Genomic DNA, 24,644 nt, shown 5'->3' with positions numbered 1-24,644 from the left:
AATTTAAATTAGTGAAAATTTATTTAAAGAGAATATTGATAATAACCGTAAAAATTGTACACTACTGAAGATATGCTCACAAATTTCATTACTTGTATGAGAATTTTGATCGAATATTTCTCTACGACACGCGTTGTTTAAACTTCGAATCTTATTTAACTCTAAAAAGACTTTACTTGTCATATGTATATTGATGCTGTCCTAAACAAAAAAACTTTTTTATTTTACGAAAAATTTATAATGTTAGTAATATTCTAATGATCAAAAAACCGTATATAATGAAGTAATAGAAAATATATAATGATGCACATAACAGTGAAGATATAATGCATGTTTATATGATAAGTATCTTCAAAGCAAAGTAAAATACATAAAACAAAATAAATGACATGAGATCCGAAAAAACTAAAGATACAGTATCTAATAATACAATATTATAATTAATTATTGTGCTGCTACGAATAACGTACATAAATAATTATAAGATTACTGATATAGATATGTTTTATTTTTTCATTTCATATTCAGATTAGTTTTAAAATAACATTTGATATAAATTGTAAAATAAGTTACATATAAAATCATAATTATGAATAAGAGAGAACTGTTGAACCGGTGAATCAAGATGTCATTCATATTTTCAGCCTTAAAATATATATATATATATATTTTTTTTTCTAGGATATAATAGCTTGAAGTTATACAGGGTGGGCCATCTATTGGTACGTTTTTAAAAATGCGATCAAATGAGCATACATTGATATTTTTTATTAATTTTTTTTTGTTGTGAAGCTAAAAGTATCCGCGTCAAGAATGAAAAACGATTTCGTTCATGTGGCTCCCTCTACTGGCCTTACAGTATGCCATTCGGTCACCCCAATTATTAATGACATTTTGGACTATTGTTTTTCAAAGCTGGAATTGTCTCACACTTTGGGCCACAGCCTCAATATTCTCGGGTGTGCGCACTGTCCGAGCTCTGGGACCACTTCTGTCATCCACTAACATCCCTTTCTCAAGAACTTTCCTCACCAATTTGCGTATAGCTCCTTCGGTGCTCCATATTTCTTTTCAAAATTCGTACAGTTTCGGCGACAGAGCACTGACTTTGAAAATAAGTTTTTAAAATTTCAAAACGCTCTTCAAGAGAAAACATGTTGTTTCGTGCCGCGGACGGTATGACTAATAAACTGTCAAAATTTCGGGTCTGTAGCTCGTTCGGTGTTGCCATACGACGAAATTCAAAAACGTACCAATAGATGGCCCACCCTATACATAAGATAAAGAAAAATGAGTCACAATTAAGTGTACAATTATACATATTATATTAATGACCAATATTCAAACAAACATACTATTATTTATTGTATGTAGTCTGCAGTTACATATAACATACTAAATTTTAAATAAATGAACAAATCATGAACAAAAGACATTCATAAAATCATTGATAGAAAAATGGAAACTTAGACAAAGTAATTTGATCATCAAATTGCTTTTTGAATCTCTTTAAAAGTAATTATCAATGCATGAAAAAAATAAAAAACACCAATATGAATAAACGAACGAATTACCACTTCCGATTCATAACAGTGACCAAGGCGAATATTAATCAAGGTGAATATTAACAATATTCGTGACATAAGACTCTAATTTAGATAACTCTGGATCTTTGAAAACAGCTAAATGCAACAATAATATTTATTATTTTTTTATTCCAGCGTTATTTATTTTTCCTTTTTCCCAATGCGTCAGGACGACTCCTTTTACAATCTCTCTCTTTGATTTTCCTTCTACAATAAATTCCATCCACCGCATATCCCAATTTCTCTTCACAGAAATCTTCTAAATGTTTCGAGGATCATTTTATGTCTCGGTTGCTGCATCTCCATGGCACATGCAAAAAGAGGTGCGGATTGCGCGAAGTGGCGAGTTGTTACGTTCGACGCGGCGGATGCGGGACCGACAGTGAGATCATTGCGAATACGACCGGCTTCTCGTATCACTTTTAACGCGCGTCTAACGTCGACGAGGTCTTCATAACCACAATACTTTGCGAACCACAGTAGTCTGTGTCACAACAAGTGTGCAAACGCCTGGCTGATAGACGTGACGTGAAGCAATCCACTTTCTGGGGCGATATTGCCCACATCTCTCGTGCGTTAATCGTGGTTAATTCGGCTTATCGACTTCCTAGACGCTAGTCTTACGAGACAAGCTCGACAGACCGATAAATGTGGCAAGAATTGGGCACGTATTGCAACGATCTTACTACCCGGACCCGATATCCCGAATTTATACAAGTTTCGAGTAAAACCCGGATACAGCTCTGAAGAAGCGCACCGTTTATTGCATGTGCCATGAGGAAGCTGTAACAGAAATGTTAAATAATAAGCGAAAAATTAATGAAAATTTACGAAAAGAATAAGATATTGGGAGAGCCGAGACGGAGGAACTATTACACAACGGAGATTAATAAAGGAACGTGTGGCAGGAAAAGAGAAGAGAATAATTCTTGAAAAATTAATGTATTGGCGTTTTACGATGTATATATTAGAATTGCTTTTTGTAATTTTTATATTTAATTTCGTTTAATATGTATTATCGTTTTCAATTTCATCTTAAACGCATGTTAAACGACATTAAAACCTATTGATTTTAAATTAAATGTAATAAATTTAATAAATTTTTATAGGAATTAATATACCTTGCTATTTTTTTGTATTTTCATCTTCATGTAATGCTATATGCAAACGCTGTTGTGACTTTGCAATCGAAGTATTTCTATATAATATTTAGGGATGTGGATAATAACGTCCCAAAAAACGTCTTTTTTATATACAAATTTTAATGGAAACGTTAATATAATTTGAAAAGTTTTTGTGTTTCGCGACGTAACTTATGGGATTTTATGTCAGTTATTTTGCTTTACTTGTTATAAATTTATTTTATCATTCGATCAAATGAATAAGTTACAAACTATTATGCTAAAATTGATGCTGTGTATGTTCAAAAATTAATTATTTATAGTCATATAATAGTATATCATTTTATATGCATATGTATATATGTAAAATAAGATTAGTCAATCGTTGTATAACATTATTATACTTTTGTTGTAAAGAAGAACAATTTTTTTATTTGTACGCATTTAAAAAATATTTCTAAAAATGAAAATATTTTTTCTTTGCTCCAATTTATATCATATTTAATCTTGGAATGGGATTAAAGAAGATAAATGTGTAACTTGTTTAATTATAGGTTTTGCTGTATCAAAATATATAATTCTTTATTTTTATGTCTTAAATATAATTCTTTATTTTTATGTCATATTGAATATATATATTGTATATGAATATCCTATACTATATTTTTTTAAAAAGAAAATCTGTGAAATCTCTGTGGAATCTTTATATTTTAAAATTCATAATATTTTGTTTACGAAAATTTATTTTTTGTTACTTCATTATTTATTTTATCAATTTTAATTTAAAAATTATTTCAATTATTTCAATTATTTCAATAATTTTTTTTATATTTATCCAACTTATTTTTATTAAAATGCAGTTTTGTGTATAAATTTTTTTTTATTTATATTGCCAGTAATGAAAGGAATTTCTGTTGGATATTTTTTTGAATTAAAAAATTTAATCATTTCTAATATATTATTATATGAATCATATAATAATTCAATAAAATTAATTCATGTTCTCTCTCTCTCTCTTACTTTAATTTTATTAATATTATATTTATAACACTAACTCATCATTGGATTCTATTTCGTTTTCTCTTTTTATGTGTATACTTGTGTGAATACCCGGGAAATGTTTATATATATATATATATATACACAGACATATTTTTATATAATTATAATTGTATTATATTTATATAATTATGTGTAACTTTATATAATACTATACAATATAAAATTGTATATAAAATATGTTAATTTTTTATATAATTTTATATAATTATATATAAAACATTTTTTTCCGGGTATAAACATAATAATCTCAAGCACAAATGCTGACCAAATGCAGACACCAAGATGCTGATCAAATTGACAAATAACGATATATAAATCCAAGATTAAATATGTATCATAATTGTTTATAGCTAATCCATTTTAAAGTAACGGATTTATAAAGCATTATATTTATTGCTAATATAATAATTGATCTGCTACATTTTTCACAGATTCGTTACCTGATAAAATCTTTGTCACTCACTGACTGATGCGCAGCAGTGGAGTTATCAGCTACGTGACTACATCTGTAACATACAAACGCAGATCCAAATTAAAATAACGTTCAAAATAATTAATAATTCAAAAAATAATGTTTATATACATTGAATTTTTCAATTATATATCCGTTAAAAAATAATTATACATTTTCTCAAAATTGTATTCATGAAAATAAATTTTCATAACATTTTAGATTAATTCTTTTTCTTCGATTATTATTTTTAGTCATTGAAATAAAATAATCTAATGGAAGAAATGACTAATTTTTTATGCAAATAATCAATAAGTTTGCTTACCGCAAAGTTGCTCCATCAAAACCCATTGCTTTTCTAAGCCTCCTCCTCCTCCTCCTCCTCCTTTTCTTCACAGAATTGTCAAGCCTGCTTCTTGTCTCTCTCTTCTCTTCCTATTGTTTACTTTGTGATAGACAGTACCTAATTGAAACAAATCATTTGTTAAAATCAAGTTCAGTTGCAAATAATTACTAAAGATGCGCTCTGTTTTTTACTTGCAATACTTGTAAGCATCATTTGTTTCACGTGTCGAAGTGATTTTCATCTCTCACATTATCAATTTCACACGCCAAGAGCGACACGGCGGCGTGCGCGTCCTTCTTATAACTTATAAGAGAGAGAATAATGAATCTGTAATTGCGCAAACATTAAGTGTTGCAATAAACGACAAATACAGATTTAATAATATAAGTTTCAATTATCATTTGATCGATGCCAATCCCGTCTCTTAATTATATTTGCGCTTCATTTACAGATGTGTAAATGAATCGCAGTTATAATTAGGATGACGAGACAGCTTCGTTTTTGCGCGGTTAACTTCGCGTATCAAAATCGACGCGAACGTAATACACTTTTCATTCTTGGCGTCGCATTCAAGAATTTTCCGTATTTTAAGATATATCTGATGCTCGAAATATAGAAATAACAATCATAAAGGACAAGTGTATATCATAATATACGCTCGTCTTTTATAATTATTATTTTCGTATTGCAGATTGATATTCGAAAATCAACAAGTTTTGCGAAATACACGTTTGAACGGATTATTAACATGCGATTACTGAATCTATAGTCGGTAGTTAAATCACGTATAAATATACATTCAGATATTATACAGGTTTTAATTACCATATTTGATCGTGCATTTCCACTCGTCTGAGAGTCAGTCCATTCCGCCGTGTCATTCCCGTCGCATTTCGCGAATGAAATGTGAATGCGATCGAAATGGGAAAGCGGCGTCGTTTTCCGTATGCGGCCAACTTCACGCGAGACGCGAGACGCAACGACACGACATGACGTCGCGTCTTGATTTTCGATCGAACGAGTATGCGAGAAATATACTTTCGACTAATTCCGAATAATCAGTATGCTATACTAGAATTTGCAATACGCGATATTTATATGTTATGCGGTATATGTTACGGGATATGTTACGGGAAGTAAGGGCAAAGTTAATTATTGATTACCTTAGTAAAGAAATCCAACGATGAACGATTCTTCGTGCCGTTGTTCGTCGTTTTATATTCTAAGAGATTCTGTCGTTTTATAATTAGCAGAGATTAAAATATGGAATAAAACTCACAATCGATTCGAAGACAGGGTTGCGAATAGTGCGAACTTTTTCAACGTTAAAATAACAGAATACACTCTCGTCCCCTGCTCGAGTCGCAAAAGCGAGAGCCTGAGAATTACGCGATATTTATACGAGTCGTCAAACGGCGAACCCCACCACTCGCATGCCAGCCAATGAGCGCGATGCCTCGCTGATTGGATGGCGCTAGCTTCCTAATGTGGTATATAAATGCTACGCGCGAACAATCTCAGTCTTTTTCAGAATTTAGAGCAGTGTGTTTTATGAGGTTAAAGAAGCTTGTATGCATTCTGCAAGCGTTTTTACGATTTTAGCATATTTTTAATACATAGTTCGCGTAACGTATACTGTAGAATTTCAAACATAAATGAATGTTTTGAATACGGACTAAAAATTAAAAACCAATTAGAATAAATAAATGAAGGTTATTAAAAAAATTATATGAAAGAAAAATCGAACTTATAAAATAATAAGCAATTATAAATCGTGAATCATTTAAACACCACGCAAGTATAAAAATATATATACTTATTACTTAAAGTTCTATAATAAAATTTTAAATCAAAATATTAATATAGCAATACTACTCTACTGAGTTTTATTTTATTGTTAGGTATTAAATATATAATATTATGATAATAATTATTATGCTCCCTTGTGTATGACATTAGGTTTTTTTGTATAATATGTGCGGCATTGGAAAATAAACTTAACAAAATTATATCGATGGCAGAGAGAAACCTGAGAGAGAACATATTGTTGTGTTAAGTTAACATTCATTTCTCAGAGGCGGTAGTACGCGGCAGCATTTTATAGTTACAGATTTTAGGCCGTCATGTTCTCTCAGGTTTCTCTCTGGTGATACAAATGATTTTAGGATTCTTTTAAATGACACGTTTCCGGTACGTCTGTGGTTTTATGGAAAGCAGCCATAATATCGTATGTGAGGCACATCTCCATTCATTTTTGAGGTTATATGAGATTACAACTCTGTTCCATGTGACATTTGATGATTTTGGGTTTATAACAGAATCAAGACTTTAAAAGTAAGATTATACAATTTTTAAAAATATATTCACAGCATATCATAAGAGTATTGATTAAAAAAAAATTTTAAAATATTTAAGACACATAATATTTATATAGATTTAATAAAATATGTTAAATTGGTACAATATACATATGATTTATGTTTGTGGCGATTGTGGACAGAGAATTACGTGGCTGCTCTCTGTGCCTAGAGCTGGGCATGTATTTGAAAGACTTTTATTTGAAAAACAGTATTGCAAGACAATTATATTTTGTTTTTCATCAGTGCACATATATATTTTGTATTTCGTATTTCATGGGAGTACATAATAGTATTTTGTATTTTAAAACTTTCATTTGTTTGATTTTAAATACAAAATATACATATAATACTTTTATGTGCTTTGCTGAAATACAAAATACTAAAATATACTTGTATTGTAAAATAAATAAAAATGAAAGTATTTAAAATATATGTTCTGAGTTCTAATATCCAGTTCTGAGCCAAAGATCTGAGTTCATATCGATTTAGAACATACATATATAAATATATCAGATTTTATTTGATGGTCATCTCGCGCATGCACGGAGAGCAGTAATAAATCACAAAGAGTACCTGATTTTTGTCTTTTCACAAAACTTAAGAAATCAAATTTGAATATTATAATAGCACGTTGTTTAATACAATAACTGTTTATTATTCCATTTATCTTTGTCATATACATCTTCTAATATAAGCTGTTTGGAACTTGTATTAAAAAAAACTAGATCTTTTATATCAGTGGATAAATATAAAAGAGATCATTGTATCTCTGACAAACTTGAAAGAGATATTTTTATATAATATAGCATTTTATTCATTATATCAATAAAATTGTGTTTTGCAGTCTACAGCAAGATGAAGGACGATGATCTTATTGGATTTGCTGATCTGAATACAGTTAGTGACAATGATGAGGATAATGAAATCGCTAGTATTAAAAAGAAGATTTTCAAGAAATCTGGAGGGTTTCAATCCATGGCTCTTAGTTTTCCAATATTAAAAGGGATCCTCAAACGTGGATACAAAATACCTACACCTATACAAAGAAAGGTTATTAAAAAAAATATGTATATTTATAAGCAAATATAGTTTACATTTTGAGATTACAACTTTTTTAAATCTTGATTAACATTAATGTAAAATTTATTCGTAGACTATACCATTGGCTCTCGAGGGAAGAGATATAGTAGCAATGGCTAGAACAGGTAGTGGAAAGACTGCTTGCTTTTTAATTCCTCTGTTCGAAAAACTCAAGGTGAGGCAAGCAAAAACGGGTGCACGTGCATTGATACTATCGCCTACACGTGAGCTGGCACTACAGACATTAAAGTTCATAAAGGAGTTAGGAAGATTTACAGGATTAAAGTCAGCAGTGATATTGGGAGGTGACAGTATGGATAATCAGTTTAGTGCAATTCATGGAAATCCTGACATCATTGTAGCTACTCCAGGTAGATTTCTGCATATATGTGTGGAGATGGATCTGCAGTTGAAAAATATTGAATACATTGTTTTTGATGAAGCTGATAGGTAATAGTTTCTTCTTTCTCATGTTATGATTTTTAATATTTGCATTTGTATAAAGTGATAATTGTATTGTAGATTATTTGAAATGGGTTTTGGGGAACAGATACAAGAAATTGTAAATAGATTACCAGAATCACGTCAGACACTATTGTTTTCTGCTACTTTGCCTAAGATTCTAGTAGATTTTACAAAAGCTGGTTTAAGTGATCCAGTTTTACTTCGTTTGGATGTTGAGAGTAAGCTGCCTGAAGGATTGACATTATCTTTTATTACGTGTCGCCCTGAAGAAAAATTAGCTGTACTTCTAAGCTTACTAAAAAGAATTATTAAGCCCGACTCGCAAATAATTATATTTGCGGAAACTATGCATCATGTAGAATATATTCATCAGGTAATCATCACCATACATACATACTCCTTTAAATATATAAATTATAAATTCTATAAATACTTTGGCAATCGAATAATAGCTTATAAAATTTTTGTAGATATTAGATAAAGCAGATATATCTAACACTTTCATTTATTCAAATCTGGATCCTTCTGCGCGTAAAATAAACGCAGCTAAATTTCAAATCGGTAAAGTGAGAGTTCTCATAGTAACAGATGTTGCCGCTAGAGGAATAGATATACCACATCTAGATTGTGTAATTAATTTTAATTTTCCCGCAAAATCTAAACTCTTCGTACACAGAGTAGGTACGTTCTTTCGTAACTGTTTCTTAATTATTATTAAAACATGCAGGCACTTTTGACTAATTATAAACATTTACTTTGCAGGGCGATGTGCTCGAGCTGGACGTGTTGGAACGGCATATAATATTGTGAGCTCGGATGAATATCCTTATCTTTTAGATTTGCATCTTTTTCTTGGTCGACCTTTAACAATAGTGCCAACTACAGAAACTGATGAAAGTATGGAATATGCTGTAGGAAAATTGCCACAAGCCATGGTAGAGGAAGAATTAGCTGAATTAATAAATTGGCACAATATCTCTACTGATCTGGTAGCATACTGAACATATTTACATTGATAAATAAATTAGTATAATTCAATCTTTTTTGTTGCATTTAATGAATATGTGTGTCTTCAGATAAATATGCGAAAAGTATGCAACAACGCCTATCAGCAATACGTTAGGTCACGACCAAATGCTTCGGCAGAAAGTGTCAAAAGAATTAAGGAGCTTCGCATAAATGAAGCCGGCATTTTACCCCAGTATACTGATGCTTCTCATATTAATACAGCGGATATAATATCCAGGATGAAAAATTATAGACCGCAGGGAGTGAGTACATGACGCCTTATATACATAATAAAATGTTATGCTTCAATTTTAATATCTAAATTTTTTTAACAGACGATATTTGAAATTGGTACGAAGACAAATTCAACTGATTATCAAGTAATGAAAACGAAACGAATATTTCACAAGGAAAATATTCTTAATTTCCGTAAAAAGATGGAAGAACATAAAATCGATAAAATCAATATGGCATCAGGTAGATGTTAGATGATAGTAATATATACTTAAATACTGTATATATGACAATATTTACGTTAATCTTTTCAATTTTTGTAGAATTATCTCAAAAGGTCAATTTACCATCCAGCAACACGGAAGAAATTAATGCTGCATTCAGGACTGTCGTAGTTCCAAAGAAAAGAACTAGTGACGATTTATACAAACTTTCAAAGAAGAAGAAACGTTTAACGAAACGGGATGAAGAATATTATATACCTTATTCTGCACCAGATAAACATACAGAGGATGGGTAAGAATCGCGAAAAAAATATATTTCAGATTTCGTAACTTTTTTTTATTACAAAAAAATTAAAATTATTATAAATATATATTTTAATTCATTAAAAAATATATTAATAATTTTAATTCTTTTTAAATATATAATTTAAAAAATATTTTTAATTATTATTTATTATTTTTCTATTATTATTTATATTCTATGTTTATTTGGCTTGCAGTTTAGCAGTTAACACGTTTGCCACTGAAGCTGATAAGGCGCAGATGGATTTAACAGCAGATAATGAAGATGGTCAACATCTTCAAATGCAACTGAAAAAGTGGGATAGAAAAAAGAAGAAGATGGTCACCGTCGAGAGGGTATATACATTAGCTTATACATCGTCTCTATTTATCGTGAAACATGAATACATATATTCTACATTGTATCAACAGGACCCGAAGGCGAAAAAAATACGCACTGAATCGGGAGCATGGATACCTGCTACATATAAAACAAATCGTTATAATGTGTGGAAAGAGAAGAGTAAAATCGATGAAAACGATAGCGCAGATGATAGTGAAGAAGAACCTTCACAATCGAAAAATTGTGAGTTAACATGATCGCATTAATGTAAAAATATATTAAATTTAAATCTAATTAATCTAAACAACATACATGTATTTAATTGATGCATCTCAAAACATTTCTTTTATAAATTTTTCTTTCCGTGCACTTAATTTGTTCTAAATATCGCTCATTAAAATAATTGACATACTTTATTTACTTGTTTCAGTACGAACTACTGCAAATACGCATTGGGCGCGGCACAACCAGAAGCTTAAAGACAAGATTAAAATAAAGAACGAGCTGAAGCGACCCGAACAAATCTTGAAAGCACGCAAACTTCTAGAAAAAAAACGCCAAAAAAATGGCAGAAAAAGAAATAAAGGTCAAAAGAACCGTAGGAAACATTAAGACATTTTCAATGTTTAAAATATATTATCATTATAATACAGTCTATTTTATGCATTAGTTTCTCTCGGTTAATTACCACTTCTCCTCTTGCGCTATTCCCATTATTCATATTTGCTATGTAATCAACACGACACGCTAGAATGGAGAAACGAGTGAAAGCCAGAAGATATTACACGTAGTAGAAATAGCAACTATAATTAAAAGTATACTTTATATCAAAGTTATAATTTTAAACGATGATCTATCTTTACGGTTAAGAATATAATCGCAATATATAATTTGATAATTTGATGATTTGAGATGTAACAGTTTTTAGAGTGCGCGTGATATAAATTTTAATATATATAATAAAGCGTGACATAATACATATTATGCATGACACAAATACGACGCATCGGCTAAAAATAATCATAAACGGTTCGATAATATCTCTCGAGAGCACAGTGACCTTATAAGCAAGTGTTATGCGATTTAGGACGTTTGGCCTTGCATCATCATCGTCATAATAACATAGTGACTGGATTGTACAATTGTGGGGCCTCTCGTAAGGCAACGTATTACGAAGACTGCTAGACGTTTGCCTTCGCGCGAAGCCTTAAGAAATTTCCGCATCATCGAGGGAGTTCGCCCGCAACTTCCCACTCTATGAGGAAGGGGAAAAAAACCTGGATCGATGCGATCGTAAATTTTGTTGAGAGTTAAATTAACCATCGGAGAAAATTTACTTCTGAGCTTTACGAGAATCACGGGACGGCCATATGACGAGGCAGAAGATCTGCATGAGCAGCTTCTACGAGAGCGTTGGCTGCTCTCCATTTGAAAGAAAAATTTTCAATGTGTTAAATACCAAATTGTAAAGATATTCGTATCGCGTAAAATGTAGAACGGAGTAACAATGTACAGCAATGTAGTTATATCGTCATTGTACCGGTAATATATTAATAATAACAAGTTGTCGCGACGGATAATCGAAAGATTATATCTTCCCGATTATCTGAAATATTGCTTTATATACGTCAATTTTTCTATCGCATCCGTCAATGTTTTCTCGATAATTAAAGATATCGATAAACACAGAATACTTCCAGTATAAAAAGGCACGGCTATCTCTTCGTGGAGATTATATATAGTAAAAAGAAAAATAATTAAGATATCGATCTCTGACGGCTAGTCTCATTGACTATTATTAACAGTTTATTAGCGCGTATGGTTGATCGGCTTTCGTATCTGTGTCATAGGCCCTTCTCCCTTTGTGCGCGTATGCTCCGTTTGTGATCTAGAAAACAACATGATAAGTATACGACGCGCATCGTAATTAGTTGGATTGCAAGCTGGAGCGTAACCAGATCCGAAGGAGACTCGAGTTGCTTCGAATTCAAATTCTCTTAAGAGAGATCATCCAACAGCGATCTTTTTTTTTTCCCCTCTCGATGGCGGATAATATGTACATATATTTGTGTTCATACATATTTCGGCTGCGTTTCTATTCAGAGCACCTATCATGGAACAAGTCGGAATAGATTCCGATCGGAATTATTCAATTATTCCCTCGATTTCTATTGTGTTTTCTAAGGAAAACGGAATAATTTCGATCGGAATTCATTCCGACGTGTTCCATGATAGATACTCAGGTCGGAATTCATAATCGCAAATAATTTTTAATCTTTGATTGAGAACATAATTAGTTACGGATTCACATTTTGGATTTCACAGATTTCTGTTTTACAAATCTCTGTGTTTGAAAAATTTGTTACTATTAAACACAATTCATTCTCTAATCTTAATTATTAACTTAAATAATTATATATTAGCTTATAAAATCAAATAAGATTTTGATAATTAATGTGCGATTTTTTTGACATTTCATTTAACATTAGATATAATTATTTTAAAAATATTTATCCAAAATCTAATTACCTACTTAATAATTTATTATGGTTAATGATGTACGTAAATGATGTACATCAAATGATTAAAAATATATATAAAAGAAGAGGACATATTAAATGTTCGTAAAATGCTTCACGTATACAGAGCTTATCATCGAAATAAATGATTATTAAAATCTACGATGTTATCAATCTGAAATTATCGAAATAACAAGTATTTCCTAAATCGTTTCATGAATTAAAGAATATTTGAGGATTATTATGAATCCTTATAAAAATCGACGAATAGTATTAAAGATTTATGAAACTATGATTATTCATCAAATAATAATCGACTACGAATACAGGCCTTTAAAATCATTTTTCATCCTTATATTATCCTTATTGTTTATCAAATATTAAACAAAAACAAATGATGTTCGAGTATTATAAGCATAAACCGCAGTCTACTTTTCACCACCTAAATACCGTAAATTGTTACTTTAGGTATTATCAGAGAAAAGAATATCAGAGAAGAAGAACACGGCTCGGATGTGCTCGTTGATTTTTTCATTTAATGGCCAGTAATCATAATATACCAGGAACGTTTCTCTCTTTTCTCTCGCATCTTAATCATTCTCTCGCCTTGTTTTTTCCTCTTTTTTTTCCTCTCTTTCTACCCGCGATGTAACAATCCCATGGCTTTTAGACGTGTCTAGCTCTATTTGCCCATTCGTCTCATTCGAGCGCGGCATGTATTCGGAGCTCGACCTTCCCCTACTCGAAGGCTTTTTAGTTCGTAGAGAATGAGGGGAACATCTGCCGCAACAACGCGACCAGCAGCCGACCCTCCGGTCCAAAATAGCGATTATTATTATGATAGAGAGCATCTGTAACGCGCGCGGAAACGTGGAGAGGGCAGAGAGACGCGGATGACTCCCTTGGCGAAGTGTCGGAAGGAAGAGAAGAGAAAAAAGAGAATATCGTACATCGCGCGGCGGATTCAATTCGTTGGCCGAAGAAAGCCGTGTACGAATATATTTTTGGACGTGCGTGTCGCGACGTGCGTATGGCCGCGCACGCTCGAGTCTTTTCGATCTTTTTGCTGCGTGCGTGTAACGTAGAACACGCAGTCATCGATCATGTACCACGATTACGCTTCGTCCGAAATCTTCATGGAAATTGGTACAAAGTCTTTAACTGTTTCTTTGTTTTCTCTCTCTCTCTCTCTCTCTCTCTCTTTCTTTTTCTCGTTTTTATTTCTGTATTATCTTAGGAAACAACCACAGAGAGAACGATTCATTCGGCGGCTCTGCCTCTGCCTCAATTATATCTGCTCGGTGCATCATTTGCAAATTACGGGTATTATCGACAAATTGCAGCGAGATTTTATCACTCGGGATTTATGTAACATAAAGACTTTTTAAACGTTATGAACGAAAAAAAAAAATGAAAAAATATCTACAAATGTATGTAGATATACAAATTAACGCATATAATATGTGTACAAAATAAGATATAGAATAAGTAATAGATATGTAGTTTTTTTTTCTACAAATATCCGTAGTGACTTTTTCTTTCCCATAATGAATAACCGCACGGTCAAGCACGGATGTATATATATATATATATATATATATATATATATATATATATATATTTCAATCAATAATTAGATTTAAACAGTCTAAGATTCAACAGTATATATTTCTTCAACAGTATATATTCTATTATCAGGGTTGGGTAGTTTCAACTAGTTGAAACGTTAAAAGTTAAAAAAAAAGTTAAAAGTTAATAAATTTTAATTTAACTTAGTTAATTTTAAATGCATTAATTTTTAACTTACTTTAGTTACTTTTAAACTTTAATTTATTGACTTTTTTTAAAATTTTTTAAAATTTTTCTATCTTTCTTCTATCTTTCTAATATTTTTTTTTCTATAAAGTCTTAAACATTAGAGAATTGATTTAGAAAAAGATTTCAATGATTTTATGATGAGAGACTCTCTAATAAGAGTCATACTATTCGGTAGCCAGTTTTTATTGATCAGATTTTGTCAATTCCCACTTATATTTCATTAATTTTAGGTATCACAAACATTATATTTCAGCAACATAAATATGAAATGAGTTTTAGATGAAGAATTATTATAAAACAGAGTTGCACATTCACCCATTTTCTAAATGTTTACATATATTTTTTGTAACAAATATCTGATCGATGTAGTCGTAAACATGCATGAACAGTCGTTTCAGAAGTTAAAGAAAATTAGATAAAGGTTAAAGAAAGAGAAATAATGTATATACCCTAATAATAACATATATCCTTTTCTCTCGCAAGATTTTGACAAAAACTTTATGGTGTGACTCTTATTACATATAAGCAAACTTACATGTGGATATAAAATTAAATTTGGCTAATAATCTATATTTATAAGGATTATTCAAAATAATCTCATTAAAAAAAAATTAGGACATTCTGATCTTAAAAATAATTTTTTTCAAAATTAACTTTTTTTTTAATAAATACTTAACTTAATTTAATCTTAACTTAACTTTTATTAAGTTAATTCTTTATTCCTTCAACTTAATTTTATTAATTTTATAAACCATTTAACTTTACCTTAATTTAGTTTAAAAAAAAACATTAACTTACCCAACCCTGTCTATTCTTCAATTTCGTCTTTTATTCTCTCTATATTGTTATTGTTATATTTACGTTTAATGACTGAGCGAATCTAAGATTTCATTGAGGCAATCAACATCGTGACGAATAAGATCGAGCTATGATAACAAGTTTAAGTTCCGTCGACCGTAACTCCGATCCACTCCAATCCTCTCACGTTCGATTGGACGTAGATGACAGTGGAAAAATAAACATATTGCTTAACGACGATCACGTTACCACGTGTTAATATATTACGTACGTTGTCGGAGACTCACGTGTCACGGGCCACCCGTTATTCGCTCTCTCTCCCGACATCGGTATGCACGACATTAATTCATGCCTGCGCGAATGCATACACACGGACGTGTTCTTATTCTTACGGCATACTCAGTCGATGACGACGTCGTCGACGACGTCGTCGACGAAAACAATCGTCGGGGAAGTGAGAGAGAAGGATGTAGCGGTGTGACGAAGCAAGTGCATCTATTCTTCCACTGCAGGCCTCGCAACGAGGATTAAGATTTTAGAATTGTACTTTCTAAATTCTTTGGAGTGGGACTCTCACTCTATAAAAAGTGAAAATTGTGTCAATCTTGAAAAGAAGTAGCTCAATGTTAATCTTATTTTATTCTACATAGTGATGGGGTTCACACTAAAAATTTTAGAGAATACGCTGCATACTTAAGTACCATGTATTCTTCAATAGAATCTTAAATTCAGTCAATCTCGTTGAACTTAAAAATAATGAAGAGATTATAAGATGGTAACAATGAAGCCCCTTATGGCATACAGAAAAATGTAAGGCAGTAAGAAATCATAAGCAGTAAAGAAATCGGCTACATTACACACACATACAAAATCATAATAAAGACCATAAAGCAAAATGTAAACAATAATAATCCAAAATATTGATTTACTTACTGCTTACATTTTTTGTGTATTATATATAATCTCAAGGAGGATAAAATTGAAGATCCGGGTATTGCCAAGGAATTTAATATCGTTCGATTTTTACATTTTGTTATATTAAAGCTGAATCTTTCGGAGAATGTTTTTTCATATGTAATTTTTAATCTGATGAAATGCATGCTTTTCGACAAATTTCTTTCTTTTTTCAGAATATCAAACATCGTAGAATACGATTATAAAATCGACATTTTCAAATTTGTTTGATAAATCGTAAGATACAAAGATTTAGTAAAAATTTTCAAGAGCTGGTGATTTATTAGGTGTTGGAATTAATTCGTAGCGTTTTTAATGAAAGAATGTTATTTATTTCACATGAGCATTAAAAAATACATTAATGAAAGTACTTCCCATCACTTGTAAAACGCTACGAATTAATTCCAACACCTAATACTTAAAACATTTTTGAGAGTTTCTATGCGGAATTATGTCAGGATTTCTTGCTAATCTCGTTTTTCCGAATTCTTCTTCTATGAAATAATTAAATATTATTTAATAGAGTAATTTATAGTATCTCTTGGTATTGTCCGCGAAATTTTGTTTTCTCTCTGCTTTCCTTTAAAGTCTTTTGTCATTCCTTCTTTTTTTTCAGCTCTCCTCCTTTCTCTTTTATCTTTGCGTTTTCTCTCTGCTGAGGCCACTCGCTCTCGTTATTTCGCTCAAGGTCCCGCAGTTCGTTATTACGCCTCTGGGAGGTAATGTCCTCCGCAATTCACGAGCCAGCTTCACTAACGAGAACAGATTTCAATGAATTCAATCTAATTCCCGAGAGAGGGAGAAGGAAAGACGGAGGGAGAACGTCAGTCGCTGATTTCGTTCTATTTTAACATGTGTTACGCTTTTTGTATCCTTCCGCTTGAGTCAGAATAATGACGTATCGCGATAATAATAGACCCTTTGTACTCAGGAATGTGCCTAAAGTCCCTGAACACATCGCAAATCGATCGAAGAACTTCGTTAACGTCGTTTTCTAAGATATTTTTCGAACGCATCCAAGGATTGGTTTCCTATTTCGAGTTTTACTTACCTAATTGAAAAACAATTGCCAATTTTTTAAAAATAAATTTGAATTACTTTTTAGTACATTGTTATTGAAGCTTAAGCCTAAAAAATAAAGTGGTAAAATTGTGAAAAATTTCTGAGACAAACAAATTTCTAACACAAACAATGCATCTCAATTTCTTTAATATTTTATAAGATAACGTGAACTTCGATAGATATTTCTGGGACAAAAGAGATATATTATTCAAAGGCGGAGCACAAGATGGCTGACTATTTGTGGATCCGTCTGAACAATGTTGCTCGAAATCAATCCTTCTTCTGTAGGAGCCGTCTGTGTCCAAAAGACGAACAAAAATGTAAGTCAAAGACTTGCCGCACAAGACAGTTCACAGACCGCCCTTGTGCCGATCCATTACTTTGTCGTTGCACTTGGCGCAGGGTCAAGTCTGACTCTCGCACAATAATTGACGATTCGAAACATTGTGTTGCAATCGTATATATCAAATTCTCGAATGTATTTAATACCACGTGGCATTCTCTTTTAGAGAGATTTTAAATTAGTAACGAGATTATATTATAATATATATTCAACAGGAAGAATTCATCGAATTCGAAGAGAATTTAGAAGAAACACACAATGAGTGAGTATATAGAAAAAACAACTTTGCAACTGTTAGATTATTTATATATTGTAAGATTCTAATCTAATTAATCATGTTCAAGAATTTTACAACAGTTACAGAGCTGTTTCTTCTGCTGAACGTAGCCATTGTCTGAACACCGTGAGAAAAAGAGAGATTTTTGCTGGAAAATCGTACAATTGGACTAATTATTCAATGTGCTTTTTATTTTTTGTTTCTTGTTGTTTGTCTCTTGTCTTAATGACCAAAAAGGCAAGAGACAAACAGCAAAAAATAGGAAACAAAGAACACTTGTAGAATTAGCCTTGACATATGAATGTCTAAACGATGTCGCATTCCTTATACATGGACATATTGAATATGTCCCAAAAACATTCACTAGACATCTTTCATACAATCCTTGGGAAAATTTACTTTAGAAAATTAAAAAATAAATATTTAAAATTTACTGTTGAGAAAATCTAAGAAGGTAAATTTGAACACTAAACTTTTCTCAAAAGTAACTTTAAAACTTACTTAAGAACAACTGAAAGAAACTAATTAACGCGCTGTGCCGATTATATTAAAGTCATCTTCGAAAAACTTTAAACATTTTACTAGATTATTTCGGTTTAACCTTTTACACACTTAAATTATACTTTAAAATTTTTTAAGAACTCTTAATTACTTTTAAAAACTTTAACTTCGTTAAAAGTAAATTTTTCCAAAAAAATGTGCTGCCCAAAGACGTCTAATAGACGTTGTTAATACGTCTAATCCTCAATGGCACAGATAATTTAAATAGGATCTTATTCGGATCTGTTAAATTGAGCAAAGTGAGCAAAGTGTTAGCAAAATATGTTCGCCAGCAGATTCGAGCAGAATAACACGACAGATTGGCATCAACTGCGTCCCGTGCATTAAACTCGTGTTCCGCCAACAGAGTTTACCGACATTGTTTGACAGCAGAAACCGACCAGAATATATCATTTCGTAACCATTCAAATGGAATATATCATTTAAATAGTTGCGAAACGAGATTCTGCTGGCAATCTGCCATTACATTCTGTTGGTAAATTTTGTTCCATTTGGCGCTTGCAGACAAAACTTGCTGCAGACACTTCGCAAAACTTCTGCTTTCGACAGATTTGGTTATCTGGGTTAATAATCCGTCGCCACAAACACAGTCTGACCGAAACGCCGACGATGCCCCGTCATCGGCATTGGCACTTCTCGAAAGTTACTTGCATGAGTTAAAGGAAAAATAAAAGAAAACAAAGAAATACAGAGAATAAAAGAAAAAAAGAAAGAAAGAAATAAATAGAAAAGATGTAAAAAAAATTTCATCTTAGAAAGGGGACGGATGTCCGTGAAAAGGGGAGAAGCTCATTACGTTTACGTGCCGTGCCGGTCGATGACGTATCACTATGTTTGCCGAGATATTTAAGCTTGGAGGTAGAAAGCGTGGAACATTCCAGGAAGTCGCCGGCACTCGGCCGGTTCTCGCATCTCTCGGGATTCACGGCCGTTATGCTGCCAGGCGAAAACAGACTTGCACGTATCTCGTAAATATACGTATACACGGATGTATCGTTTCGAAAACTCGCCAATGACGACATCAGTGATATTGCTAGAATTCGGGATATATGATGCGGCCAAAGCTGTATACTATATTGTATAAGGAACACACAAAGTCAACAAAAAATCAAAATGACTTTATTTTGATTCTTAACGTTGATAAACGGTCAAATTGTGTAATAAAAAATCATTTTGACTTTCTCTTAATTTGATGTATCTCGGGAGGGGTCTTTAATAATCTATTACAGCGTTGTTGTAATAGAGGCATTTGTTTTTTTAAGACTAAAAATATACTCTTGGCGATCCGAAATAACTTTAAATTGAAAATTAATTCCCACAGATAAACCTCCAACTTGAGGATTAATATACTTAATTTAAGTGTCATTTCGAACCGCCAAGAATGTATTTTTTCGTAAGGGAAGTTTTCCAAAGATCGGAAAAAATGCGTAATTATTAAGCTATTAGACATCGTAATCGTGCAATTTATAATAAACGCAGATGTACGTTTCTTCTTTTCCCTTTAATTTCTTCTCTTTTCTCTATTTTGGAGATCTTAATATCATAAAACAAATATATGCGATACGATACTCGTTACAGAAAATACATTGCAGTCTCTGGATTTAATTTAATGACTCGTACTCGGTGGAAGATAAGTAACAGCCATGAATATGTACAACAGAATGCAAGAAACAATTGTGAATTTGCATATATAATTACGTGATGTGCGCTTGTGAAAGAAAGCAGTTAAGTAGGTAATAGAATAGTCGAAGTAATTGAGAGCAATGAATAGACGCAACAATGTAATAAACGCGTATTAATAATGGAATTAGTAGTCTTTCATTTTTTTCTTTCCTTTCAATTTTCTCACAAGCAAGACTACAAACAGTTATAGAACAAAACAATAATACCGTTAAAATTAGGTTCGTTTTTTATTGTTACACTGGATTTTCCTGCATTAGAACTTTCCATCTCGCTTTTGCCTAGTATGAAACATATATCTGTTTCACTTTAAGTGCAAAGACATCATTATCTTTGTTAAAAATGTACACTAATTCAGCTAAAAAATAAGTTTAATCGTTATTTCATCGATCGACAGGCGATGAATGGATTTACATAATCAAAATAATGCGATTGTTTTATAATTGCATTTGTTTACAATTTACATTTCGCATGAGATTTTACAGGATAGTTTATTTTATATAACTTTATATGCCATTAATTCTTATAGAAATTTAATTAATACTAGATAATATTATTTACTGCTTTTAATACTTAAAATAAGTAATTTAATTACTAACTTTCAGTATTAAATTGGCTAATATTATTATAAATTGGATTTCTGTAAGAAATGTATTCGAATATACGTATTTTAATTTATACATGTATGTAATTTAATAACTCAAATGACGTAATATACAGGTAGAATTCTATCCTAAATCCTAAATTACAGATTATCTAAAGCAAACCTTTACTCCTCGCTCGAATTTAATATATTAGGTGTTGGAATTAATTCGTAGCGTTTTACAAGTGATGGGAAGTACTTTCATTAATGTATTTTTTAATGCTCATGTGAAATAAATAACATTCTTTCATTAAAAACGCTACGAATTAATTCCAACACCTAATAAATAAATGTATCCGATGTAAGACATTATTTTGTTTATATATTTACTCGAGTATCCATTGATACATGGTGAAATAACAATTTGTAGCAAAGAATATAAAGCTTAAAGCTGTGATCAGACTAGAGATTGAGATTGAAATTGGATTGGAATTATACTAACCAAAAGAAAAAAAATCAATCTTAAGTTTAGTGAACTATACTTTGATTGATTAAATTTCGATATCTCAATCTCAATCTCTAATGAGATCACGGCTTAAGCCGTAATCACACTAGCGATTGTGATTGACGATTGCTAAATTACTTTTTAACCAATTAGAGCAAAGTAGTCGTAAATCACGATTGTGCAATCGCTAATGCAATTACGACTTTATGCCGCTCTCAATACATGATTTGTATATGTTATATACGGATTTTAGAGCAATTACAAGCAAATGAGTCAGCGTGAGCCATATTGCGAACCCTTACGATCGAAAATCCATTAATTTCGTATTCACAGCGTACGATGCCTTAGTTGAGCATGATATCGTACATGATAGTGTTTACGTCGCACAGGCATGCATGAATGTTCCAAACAAGTTCCGTCATAATCCAAGGTGGCGAAGACGCGTCATAGCTCGCCGAATCGTGGCGATTTAAATTTATCTATTCATGGGAAGGAAGGAGCAAAACCCGTTTCTCCTATTACGATCTGTGATCTTTCTGGAAATATTTAAGTCTTTTTACGTATGTATATGCTAAACTCGGCTATTTTTGTCGCTGCGTTAATATACGATATATATTATACATTCGTACATTCACATAAAGTGAAGTGATACAATTGTAAACGAAATAAAATTTGACTCCGATTTTCGAAGTTGAAGTTTGATTTTTTCCTGTTTGATATACATCCTCTTCACACAATGAAAAGTTTATACACAGAAAAATACTGTAAGTAATATAATTACTTGTTTCAAAAATAAAATTCTAAAAAAAAATTTATATCCGCAAATCTATCATAAGTTCCATCACAAGTATTAAATTTATTTGAAATATATTTTGAATCTTAGTTAGGTAAGTTTAATGCTTCAATCAAGTTAAAACAAATTCAATTACCTATTATATATAAAGTTTGTTTCTTCAATTATTTATATATATTGTAATATTCTTTAAAAGAAAATAATTCTTGTTTTGAATACATAATTAGTTTTTGTAAAATTTATAATATAAATATATTTTAAGATTATTATCAAGAAAATATTCTGTATTGTAGATTGCTTAAAAGAAAAAAAGTAAATTCGAATTTTAAAAATTGGATTTAAATTTGATTTCGTTTAAAATTGTATCACCTCTCTCTCACCCTAATCATGCAAATTTTTATGAGTCTATGTGACAATTTGCTTGAGCTAAATCTATTTTGGTAAACAAAACGTTTCGGTTTACTTTGATCTGTATAAAAAATGGAGGCAATCAAAGAAACTGGGATTAGTGTATATTTGCTGTCACTAATAAACATCCATTCCAAATAGAATAACAAGTCAAAATGATGTTAAAATGAATCGTAACTGATTGAAAAGTGACTTTTAGTAACCACTTTGGAGCTATTTTTATATCATTTTGATGTCATGATGATTCATGTATTTTTTTCTACTCGTAATATATTTTAAATCTGCTACATATATCATAGCTGTACCTTAAACTGCTGTCAAAAAAAAAAAAAACGCACCGGAAGGAAGTCGGCCAATTTCATCATGGTGTATTATAAATGTGTTTAATTACCCGTGAAATATATACGTCGTATTTTTTGTTGAGGGGAAACTGGTTTCACGTCGACCAAAAGATCGATTTTCGCGCTACAATAACGTACTAATAAAATGCAAGATACAATCTTTATATGTATAATATATCTTCTACATTTCACGCGCGCAACGCGTATGCATTCTTTTGTGAGTCATTGATAACTTAATAATAATTTGCGATACCCGCGAGACCTCATATCGCGTGGAGTATGAAAGCATCGTCGGTCTGCCTTCTATTATGAAACATTACGAGGCACCACGAATCGAGCAACGTCGTAGCCCCGGGCTGGTGAAAAGACGGTTGGGGATGGAAGGGGGAAGGGATTGGGCGAAGAAAGCAAAAAGCCATTGTTGTTCGGAAGAGGAAAGTAGCATGCGGATTTTGCAGCCACAACGTGGCTGGATTTGGAACTGATACCTCAGCCCTTAACGCTTCTATTTGCTTGACCTCCGGCCACCCTGCTTACATGTTAAACCGGGTGCAGCTGCACTTGTGACCGCGCAACCTTTCCTTTCTACTCCGGAGTAGTATCATTCATCCGGTGCTAACCCAAGAGCAAGATGCTTATTGCTTTACGGCAAGGCCCATGGCTCATTCAGACTCCAGCACTGCGAACCGTCGGAGAAGCTCCTGATAAAGAAAAAGGTCCATTCCTTGCACCATGCTGTGCTCTCTTAAAATGAAATGAATAAATGGAACGTAATTAAACGTTGGGAAGAAAAAGAAAGAAAATTGAAAGTTTACCTGCTCGAAACAAATTATTCATATTTCTATACAAATTTCATGGGGATATTCTACGAAAATTATTTATTTATTAAGAATGGACGGCAAATACAAGAAAAAATTCTTCGAAACAGGTAGTCGAACAATTTAAAAAAACTGAAAGAGCTTTGAATCTAAGTCTGAAGAAACTGTAAATAATTTAATGAATATTCATTTAAAGTAGAAATTCTTTTGAGAAATAAAAAGGGAAAGCTTTAAACCTTCTTTAATCTTTAACTATCTTAAAAGGCAAAGATCACTTTTAAAATCTTACAGTTTTTCTTTGAATAAATTTGTCATAATTCATTATTGTATTCCTTGATTCAAAATATAAAACTGTTTCAGTATCACTATATAGTAGTGGTTTTCCCGTACTGTAAAACTTAAATATGTGAAATTAAATTCGAGAGAGAATTTGAAAAGTTTTCAAATAAATTTTTTAAAAATTAAATGTATATACGTATCAAGACATTTACGTTGAGACATTCAGATTCTCGAACGCGTATATGACACAAGAAAAAATTTGTAAAATTTCGGCTTAATCTCGAATCGATACTTCATATCGTTTATCTTTGACAATGAGTGCGATAAGAATGATCTGGGTTAT

The 24,644-nt window shown here is 31.6% G+C and overlaps 1 protein-coding gene and 2 long non-coding RNA genes across 5 annotated transcripts; 2 read left to right on the top strand and 1 right to left on the bottom strand.

Annotated features, from left to right (window-relative positions):
• Positions 1 to 488: 488 nt before the first annotated feature.
• Positions 489 to 6,009, bottom strand: LOC147910179 (uncharacterized). 2 transcript variants are annotated; one of them, XR_015544380.1, is made up of 5 exons: positions 5,730 to 6,009; positions 4,758 to 4,893; positions 4,546 to 4,683; positions 4,210 to 4,275; positions 489 to 2,369 (listed from the first exon to the last, which is right to left on the bottom strand). It is a non-coding gene; the product is annotated as an uncharacterized LOC147910179 (long non-coding RNA). The 2 variants fall into 2 exon arrangements; XR_015544381.1 differs by having other exon boundaries at positions 748 to 1,269; positions 5,730 to 6,005.
• A 65-nt stretch (positions 6,010 to 6,074) lies between these two features.
• Positions 6,075 to 11,228, top strand: LOC105146400 (ATP-dependent RNA helicase DDX54). 2 transcript variants are annotated; one of them, XM_087403931.1, is made up of 12 exons: positions 6,075 to 6,900; positions 7,771 to 7,976; positions 8,080 to 8,456; positions 8,529 to 8,844; positions 8,942 to 9,152; positions 9,234 to 9,460; positions 9,548 to 9,742; positions 9,815 to 9,956; positions 10,037 to 10,229; positions 10,438 to 10,576; positions 10,652 to 10,805; positions 10,993 to 11,228. In XM_087403931.1, exons 2-12 carry the CDS (start codon positions 7,782 to 7,784, stop codon positions 11,172 to 11,174), a joined length of 2,331 nt encoding a protein of 776 aa, XP_087260057.1. In that variant the 5' UTR covers positions 6,075 to 6,900; positions 7,771 to 7,781; the 3' UTR covers positions 11,175 to 11,228. The 2 variants fall into 2 exon arrangements, with proteins under 2 accessions (XP_087260057.1, XP_087260058.1); XM_087403932.1 differs by lacking the exons at positions 6,075 to 6,900; positions 7,771 to 7,976 and having other exon boundaries at positions 8,080 to 8,181; positions 8,273 to 8,456.
• Positions 11,229 to 15,052: 3,824 nt separating this feature from the next.
• LOC147910178 (uncharacterized) lies at positions 15,053 to 22,352 on the top strand. The gene is made up of 2 exons (XR_015544589.1): positions 15,053 to 18,033; positions 18,223 to 22,352. It is a non-coding gene; the product is annotated as an uncharacterized LOC147910178 (long non-coding RNA).
• Positions 22,353 to 24,644: the final 2,292 nt, after the last annotated feature.

Source organism: Acromyrmex echinatior, chromosome 3 (assembly GCF_024713525.1).
Source record: "Acromyrmex echinatior isolate Ae372 chromosome 3, ASM2471352v2, whole genome shotgun sequence".
NCBI lineage: Eukaryota > Metazoa > Arthropoda > Insecta > Hymenoptera > Formicidae > Acromyrmex > Acromyrmex echinatior.
Note: the sequence above shows the minus strand (reverse complement) of the source record. Positions and strands in the feature narration are given on the sequence as shown.